The sequence below is a fragment of the Phoca vitulina genome, unplaced genomic scaffold, assembly GCF_004348235.1.
Source record: "Phoca vitulina isolate PV1807 unplaced genomic scaffold, GSC_HSeal_1.0 scaffold89, whole genome shotgun sequence".
In the NCBI taxonomy this organism is placed as follows: Eukaryota; Metazoa; Chordata; class Mammalia; order Carnivora; family Phocidae; genus Phoca; species Phoca vitulina.
Genome location: NW_022589792.1, coordinates 2,373,073 through 2,381,125, shown reverse-complemented (window position 1 = coordinate 2,381,125; position 8,053 = coordinate 2,373,073). Strand labels below are relative to the sequence as shown.

General features: G+C 59.8%; 1 protein-coding gene across 4 annotated transcripts in view; it reads left to right on the top strand.

Annotated features, from left to right (window-relative positions):
- Positions 1 to 294: 294 nt before the first annotated feature.
- The window catches only part of HOOK2 (hook microtubule tethering protein 2), a 13,043-nt gene continuing 5,284 nt past the window's right edge, over positions 295 to 8,053 (top strand). For 2 of the 4 annotated variants that reach the window (XM_032395991.1, XM_032395990.1), the window contains exons 1-18: positions 295 to 441; positions 959 to 1,044; positions 1,114 to 1,186; positions 2,147 to 2,197; positions 2,303 to 2,435; positions 2,529 to 2,596; positions 2,947 to 3,009; positions 3,304 to 3,384; positions 3,491 to 3,651; positions 3,746 to 3,886; positions 4,825 to 5,026; positions 5,273 to 5,383; positions 5,492 to 5,579; positions 5,951 to 6,020; positions 6,712 to 6,849; positions 6,962 to 7,049; positions 7,142 to 7,147; positions 7,248 to 7,282. In XM_032395991.1, coding sequence (XP_032251882.1) covers positions 397 to 441; positions 959 to 1,044; positions 1,114 to 1,186; positions 2,147 to 2,197; positions 2,303 to 2,435; positions 2,529 to 2,596; positions 2,947 to 3,009; positions 3,304 to 3,384; positions 3,491 to 3,651; positions 3,746 to 3,886; positions 4,825 to 5,026; positions 5,273 to 5,383; positions 5,492 to 5,579; positions 5,951 to 6,020; positions 6,712 to 6,849; positions 6,962 to 7,049; positions 7,142 to 7,147; positions 7,248 to 7,282 — 1,640 coding nt within the window. In that variant the 5' untranslated portion in view covers positions 295 to 396. The remainder of the gene's footprint in view (positions 442 to 958; positions 1,045 to 1,113; positions 1,187 to 2,146; positions 2,198 to 2,302; positions 2,436 to 2,528; positions 2,597 to 2,946; positions 3,010 to 3,303; positions 3,385 to 3,490; positions 3,652 to 3,745; positions 3,887 to 4,824; positions 5,027 to 5,272; positions 5,384 to 5,491; positions 5,580 to 5,950; positions 6,021 to 6,711; positions 6,850 to 6,961; positions 7,050 to 7,141; positions 7,148 to 7,247; positions 7,283 to 8,053) is intronic. The other 2 variants (XM_032395992.1, XM_032395993.1) reach the window with 2 other exon arrangements.

Genomic DNA, 8,053 nt, shown 5'->3' with positions numbered 1-8,053 from the left:
CAGCTGAAGGGAGAGGACGTGAATAAGCCTGTATAACAGGGTGGGATAGCTCCGCCTCACATGATGAGGAGTTATCGTGACGTCTCCGCTACCCCCAAAAGAACCAAGGAGGAGGGGTAGCGGGTCTACATTTGGGATGTGCAAGCTTGGTCCAGGCTGACCCCTAGCGGCAGGGCGGGCGCCCGAACGCTGCCCGGATCCAAGATGGGGGAACTGGAAGTCTGATCTGGCGTCGGGAGATCACGTGTCCGGGGCGGGGCCTGCGCCTAGGGGGCGGGGCGGGGCGGCGCTCTAGGCCGAGCGGGAGGTCGGGGCTGCGGGCGCTCGCTGGTGGCGGATCAGGAGGTGGCTGCGGTGGCGGGGCTCCGCGGCCGGGGTCGAATCCGATCGGGAGCCATGAGCGTGGACAAGGCCGAGCTATGCGGGTCTCTGCTCACCTGGGTAGGTCGGGGGCGGGGCCAGGGACAGGTGTGCGCCCGTTCTTCTTGCCCGGGAGCCCTGGCCTTGGCTCAGTCTACCCCTCTGTTCTGGGGCTGGGAGAGGGAAAGGGTGGTGGGCTTGCAGGGCGGTTGGACTCTGGCCTGAGCACCCGCCCCGGTCACGTGTCAGGTCTGCGTGGAAAGAACAGGTGAGGCTCCGCCCCTTCGCGGCTGGGTCACGTAGGGCGAGGGCACAGGTGAGCTGGCCTGGTCACGTGGGGCCTGTGGGGACCAGGTGACTCGTGGTTCCGCCCTGGCCTCGTCGCACGGGGTCTGTGGAACAGAAGTGAAGTGAGGCCACGCCCCCTCCAGGCCCAGGTGTGCAGAGGCCACACCCCCGCGGAGCTGGTGTGAGAAAACTATAGGCCAGTCCCCGCCATCCGTGTGAGGTTCCTGCTGACCGGGAAAATCTGCAAATGGGGAATGGTTCTGTTCTCCCAGGCCCTGACTGCCCCTTGCCCTTTCCTCTCCCTCCCCAGTTGCAGACGTTCCACGTCCCGTCCCCCTGTACCAGGCCCCAGGACCTGAGTAGTGGCCTCGCCATAGCCTATGTGCTGAACCAGATGTGAGTGGGGCTGAGGGGGAGGGTCCCGAAAAGGTCCTCCAGCAGCTCATGCCACCTTCTCGCCCCCAGAGATCCTTCCTGGTTCAACGAGGCGTGGCTCCAGGGCATCTCAGATGACCCAGGTCCCAACTGGAGGCTGAAGGTGACAGGTGGACTCATGACTGGGGGACAGACTGGCGAAGAGATAATCAGGGAAGGCTAAGCTAGACATATCCTGGGTGATGGGTCAGCTAGCCACATGTCCTGGGTGATGCACAGACTTGGCTAGGAAGAGGGACAGATGTCTGGTGACGAGCCAACTCTGTTCTTTCATTCTCCTATGGAGCAGGCCTGGGTGTGCAGCAAGGAAAAACAAAGACAAAAACTTGCGCGCGCACACACATATAAACATTAACTTCCAATGGCAGTAAGTTCTACAAAGACAATAAAAGCTGAGCCATGAGAGAGGGCAACTAGGTGGGTGGTTACTCCAGATGGGTTGATCTCCATGTGAATTTGGAGAAACGGGATTCCAGGCACAGGGAACAGCAAATGCAAAGTGGGGAATAAGCTTGATGTATCGAGGAAAGGCAGGGAGGTCAGAACAGAGAACAAGGGGCCAGGAATGGTGGATGAGGTCATCAGGAGGAGGGCAGGCTGGGAGACGGATTCTATTTTAAGTGCTGTGCAAAGTCAAGGGAGGGTTTTAGCAGAGAGGAAAGACACAACCTGGCTTGGACTTTAAAAAGCTCCCCCTGGCTGCTTGGAGAGGAATGGGGGGTAGGCAGCAAGAGTGGAAATTGACACCAAGTTGGTGCAATAATCCAGGTGAGAGATGAAGGTGGCTAGAACCAAAGGGTGGCAGGGCAAGTGATGAGAAGTGATTGGATTCTGGGGACATGTGAACAAGATGGACAGGTGGACAAGAAGGGCAGGCGACTAGATAGGTCGTCCCTAGGAGAGAAGACATTCAGACAGAACGGTGCCAAACAGGATGAGATGACCAGTGATTGGGAAATGAGGCAGAGAGAAAAGGCTGGGGTAGGCAGCTTCACAGTGGGGGCTGCCTGGCTCCTTCTGGGGGCCTCTGGGACCCTGGACACAACTCCTTACCTCTCCCTAGGTCAGCAACCTGAAGACCATCTTACAGAGCTTGGTGGAGTATTCCCAGGATGTGAGTAACCATGGCAGGGCTTAGGGGGTGGGGTTGGGTTGGAAGGAGGTGAGTGTCTGTGAGCCCTCATATCCCTGATTCCCACCCCCACCCCCCTATCCTCAGGTCCTGGGGCATCCTGTTTTGGAGCAGCACCTTCCGGACGTGAGCCTCATTGGCGAGTTTTCAGACCCAGAAGAGCTTGGCAAGCTGCTTCAGCTGGTGCTTGGCTGTGCCATCAGTTGCGAGAAGAAGCAGGGTATGGGGGTTCGGGGGCCCCCAGGGGACGACCCAGGGAACTCCTTCTCACCCTCTACCCCCATGTTTCAGTGTTTTCCACCTTGATCCCCAGAGCACATCCAGAGAATCATGACGCTGGAGGAATCAGTTCAACATGTGGTAATGGAAGCCATCCAGGAGGTAGGTGGGGGTGCCCAATGTGGCAAGGAGCTTCAGGGGAGGGGACATCAGAGCAGAGGCAACTGGGCACAGGCTCTGCCCTGGTAAGGTCTGGGCTCTTCCTGGAACCCAGCTGGCCAGATTTCCCCATCTCATGTGTCTGCCAGCGCTAAGTCACCATTTAGCACCCTCAAAGGACCCAGCCTCCCTGCTGGACCCATGGCAGGAAGGCAGCCTTTAGACTGGGGTTCTTGGGGAGAACTGGCTTTGGGGACAGGAGGATGGAGAGGCCCTTAGGCTGGGTCATGGAAGCATTAATGGCCACCCTCAGAGGGCCCAGCTCATCTCGATATCCTCCCGCCCTGCTTCAGCTCATGACCAAAGACACCCCTGACTCCCTGTCACCAGAAACATATGGGAACTTTGATAACCAGGTAAGAGGTGGGGGACCTTGTTAAAGGACCAAGCCCATTGCTGATTCTCAGGGCTGCCTAAGGAGGAGGAACTTGTCCTTAAGTGTATAAACTTCCTCCATCCCTCAGGGTCCTGCCTCTTCCCTCGTTCCCACATCACCTTTCCTCCAGTCCCTTGGGGTCCCAGCCCTCTGTTAGATCTTGAGGGTTTCTGGGCTCCTCCTCTCTGCCACTAGAGATGCCAGCCTCCCCCCACTCTCTTCCCGTGGATCCCTGACTTCCTTGCCCCTCCCCACCCTCCACTACCCTCCTCAGTCCCGAAGGTACTACTTCCTGAGCGAGGAGGCTGATGAGGGGGATGAGTTGCGGCAGCGCTGTCTGGACCTGGAGCGGCAGGTGAGGTTGAGGGTGGTGGGGAGGGAGCACAGGTGCTCCTGGGGCAGGGTTGCTCGCCTCCGTTCTCCCCTCCAAACTCCAGCTCATCTGCACCCCCTGCTGGCAGCTGGTGCTCCTGTCCGAGGAGAAGCAGAGCCTGGCCCAGGAGAATGCGGCGCTGCGGGGGCGGGTGGGCCGGCCGGAGGGTGAGGGCGCCCCGGGCCTCACTGCCAAGAAGCTGTTGCTGCTGCAGTCCCAGCTGGAGCAGCTGCAGGAGGAGAACTTCAGGTGCGGTCAGCTGGGGATGGGGCCAGCAGGCCAGGGGATTGGCCCAGCTGCAGTCCCCTCAAGCGTCACTTTCTTCCCTACCCCACTCCGCCAGGCTGGAGAACGGCAGGGAAGACGAGCGCCTGCACTGTGCCGAGCTGGAGCGGGAGGTCTCTGAGCTGCAGCAGCGGAACCAGGCGCTGACCAGTCTGGCCCAGGAGGCGCAGGCGCTGAAGGATGAGATGGACGAGCTGCGGTGAGTGGTCGGTCCCTGGGTCCCCACTGCACACTCTCGTTGCCACCATGTCCCTCTGATGCCATCGTCCCTCAAAAACCCCCAAATGCCCAGTGGACCCACACAGTGTCTTCTGGACGCCACCAAGATTCCTGGATCCCTGATGCCCCCCAGGACCCCACAGTGTGCCCTTGTGATCCCACATTATAGCCCCCAGACCTTGGAAGATCCCCACGACCCCAGCTACCAGCTCCCCACCCCTGCTCCCATGCTGCCCAGGTGCCCTCATGCCCCAGGATCCTATTGTGCCCTCCAGGACCCAAATGCAGTAATCCCCCCGCTGCCCCCATCACCCCTCCTGTGCCCCCTCATGATAGGACTATTCCTTTTTATGACCCCACAGCACCCCTGCAGCCCCAGAGCACTTGTTGGGCCTCCAGAACACCCATTTCCTAGACCTCACCATGCCCTCCGTAACCTCAAAAGGCTCCCCTGTGACCCCGCAGCACCCCTGTAATGTTAAAGTGTCTAGTGAATCCCTACTGCACCTTAGAGGACCACATAGTGCTCTGCCCTGAAGCTCCCCCATGACCCCACCATGCCCTCGTTGATCCCACAGCCACCTTATAACCTCAAAGTGTCCTTGAGGCTCTTCAGAGCCTCTGGGCACCATCATTCCCCCTGGGACCCCTCAGTCATTCTATATCCCCACAATCCCCCCCCCCCATCCCTGATTATGACCCTGGGCTAACCATTGGTGCTTAGGGCTCCCTCTATGCCCCTTAATGATTTCCCAACAACACCGGGCCCTGGCTGACTCCTGACCCTCACGATCTACCACCTTGAACCCACACATCCCCAGGTGATATGACCTCTTCCCCTGCCCGGAGGGCCCCAGATCCAAGCTGAACCCTGACCCCAGACCCAGGCCTCCTCTCCCGACTTGCCTCCTCCCCCAGGCAGTCCTCTGAGCGTGCTGGGCAGCTGGAGGCCACGCTGAGCAGCTGTCGGCGCCGGCTGGGGGAGCTGCGGGAGCTGAGGCGGCAGGTGCGGCAGCTGGAGGAGCGCAACGCCGGCCATGCCGAGCGCACCCGGCAGCTGGAGGATGAGCTCCGCCGGGCCGGCTCGCTCCGTGCTCAGCTCGAGGCACAGCGACGACAGGTGCGGCAGGGATCAGGGCAGAGCCTGGAGGGCAGCGTGCTCTGGGCCGCTGGGCCCCTCGCCCCTCTCACTTTGGCCCATCCTCAGCATGGCGCTGAGCCCCTGCACCCGGAGCCCTCTCTCCCTCATTTGCATAGCTCCTCCCTAGGCTTGTAAGCCCCTCCCCTCCGAGTTCTCCGCGCCTGGCCTCTCTGGCCCCATGCCTTCACCTTCAACCCTGCATCCTCACCCCTCCTCTCTGTTCAGGTTCAGGAACTGCAGGGCCAGAGGCAGGAAGAGGCCATGAAAGCCGAGAAATGGCTATTCGAGTGTCGAAATCTGGAGGAGAAGTATGAGTTGGTGACAAAGGAGAAGGAGGTGAGGCTGAAGTCTGGCATCCAAGCCCCACCCTGTGCATCCTGGCATAGCCCAGTCCCCAGGAGGCCAACCCTCCCTCAAATGGCATCTTGCATCCTGTCCCTCCAGCGGCTGCTGGCAGAGAGGGACTCCTTGCGGGAGGCCAATGAGGAACTGCGCTGTGCCCAGCTGCAGCCTCGGGGGCTGACCCAGGCTGGTGAGTCGGAGGCCTAACAGCCCTAGGGCCTGGGGCAGGGTTGGCCTAAGGTGCTGTTAGGGCAGACAGAAAAGCAGTGTCCCAGGGCTTGTGTAGGCTGGGGGCAGAGCTAGGCCACTTTGAAGACAGGCTAGAGCGGGAAGAGGTGACAAGGGCTGACAGAAGGCAGGGGCTGACCTCCCAGGATCAGGGTGGGGCAAAGGCAAACTCAGGCCGTGCATCACTGCTCCCTGTCAAGCTGGGAGTGAGGCTTGTATTAAGCCAGGCTTTGGGCCAAACTTGAGTCCCCAAAGATGATTCTTGGAAAGAGAACCCTAGGGCTGGGGGCAGCAGCTGTGCACCAACCTGAAGACATTTCTCACATTCTCCAGACCCCTCGCTGGATCCCACCTCACCAGCTGTGGAAAACTTAGCAGCAGAGATCCTACCTGCAGAGCTGAGGTACCCTGGGGTCGCTCAGAGCTCTGGCCGCACCCAGAGCCCACCCTCTGCCCTGCTCCCAGTGCAGGCACCTACTGCTAGCCTGGCCTGCTATGTTGGGATGCCAAGTCCTAGCCTGGCTCTTGGGCCCACTCACTCCTAATTCGGCCCTTACCTGGTCGGTGCTCTAGCCCTTGTTGGTTGCTTGCCTCTCCAGGATCCATCCTCAGTGCACAAATTAGGCCCAACCCATCTGGCTCCACTCACGGAGCAAGATTCCTACCCCCAGCCCCGCTCACCTAGGACTCTGCCCCCAGGGCGTAGCCCTGTCCTCAGTGTAGCCCTTGCTAGGTTCAGTGACCCGTGTCTTGCCCAGATGAACTCCCCCACCCCAGTTCTTCCTATTTCTGCGTCTGTCTTTCCCGCAGTCTTGCTTTCTCGCAGCCCTAGCGGGGATCGTGAATGTTCTAACCCGCTCCCGTAGCCCCGCCCTTACCTGCCTCCACCCTTAGGCCCAGCTCAAAACCCCGCCCATTTTTGGTCCCCCAGCGCTGGGTCCTCATTACTCTAATCCGGCCCCGGGGTCTGGTCGGGCTCTTCCCCAGGGCTCTGTCCCTCTGCCAGCCCTGTCCGCCCAGTCTCCCTGCCAGAGCCCCCGCAGGCCTGCGGGGTGACCCGTCTCCAGCCCTGCTCACTCCCTGGCGGTCGGCAGGGAGACGCTCCTGCGGCTTCAGCTGGAGAACAAGCAGCTGTGCCAGCAGGAGGCGGCCTACCGGGAGCGGCAGGAGGAGCTGCAGCGCCACCTGGAGGACGCCAACCGCGCGCGCCACGGGCTGGAGACGCAGCTGCGGTGAGGACCCACCGGGCGGAGGGCCCCCCCTCCCCGCGCGCGCGCATGGAGGGGGCGTGTGATGCGGGGCAGAGGGCGGGCGCAGGCACTCAGCAACCCCGCACTCCTGCAGGCTGAACCAGCAGCAGCTGTTGGAGCTGCGGGCCCAGGTGGAGGACCTGCAGAAGGCCTTGCAAGAGCAGGGGGGCAAGACTGAGGATGTGAGTGCCCTCCTCCTCCCTGCCTGGCCCTCCCTCGTGCCCTCCCCGTAACCCTTCTCTCTCTCCTCCCTGCTGCTCGATGTCCCCTGCAGTCCATTGTAAGTACCGTGGGCCCAGGGTGGCACCCCCTACCCTCACCCGGGGAAGGAGTTGGGACCTCTGGACCCGCATTCACCCAGTGCCTGTTCTCTCCCCCAGTCCGCCCTGCTGAAGAGGAAGCTGGAGGAACATCTGTGAGTCCCAGAGGGAGGGCATTCCTGGTGGTGGGGGGAAAGGCTGGGGCACAGATGTGGGGGTCATTTGCTGTCTATGGGGACTTATTTATGAGGCGAGCTAATTAGCCAAAACGGAGAAGGCTCAGATCAAGTAGGGTCTTGGGGGCCAAGGGAAGGAGTATGAACTGTTTGGGGGGAACAATGGGGAGCCATGGAGGGAATTGCAGTAAGGTAGTATGACAAAGTGACAATCACCTTTTACTTTTTACATTGTTAAAAAAGAAACTATTTTGGGGGCACCTGGCTGGCTCAGTCGGTAGAGCGTGTGACTCCTGATCTCAGAGTCATGGGTTTGAGCCCCGCATTAGGTGTAGAAATTTAAAAAAAAAATTTTTTAACCAAAAAAAAGAAACGATTTTATTTTGTTTATTTATTTTTTAAGATTTTATTTATTTATTCATGAGAGACAGAGAGAGGGAGAGAGAGAGAAGCAGGCTCCCAAGGATCAGGGAGCCTGATGCGGGACTCAATCCCAGAACCCCGGGATCCTGACCTGAGCCGAAGGCAGACGCCCAACCATCTGAGCCACCCAGGCACCCCTATTTTGTTTTTGTTTTTTTTTAAAGATTTTATTTATTTATTTGAGATAGAGAGAATGAGAGAGAGCACATGAGAGGGGTTAGGGTCAGAGGGAGAAGCAGACTCCCTGCCAAGCAGGGAGCCCGATGTGGGACTCGATCCAGGGACTCCAGGATCATGACCTGCCTTCGGCTCAGGTCATGATCCTGG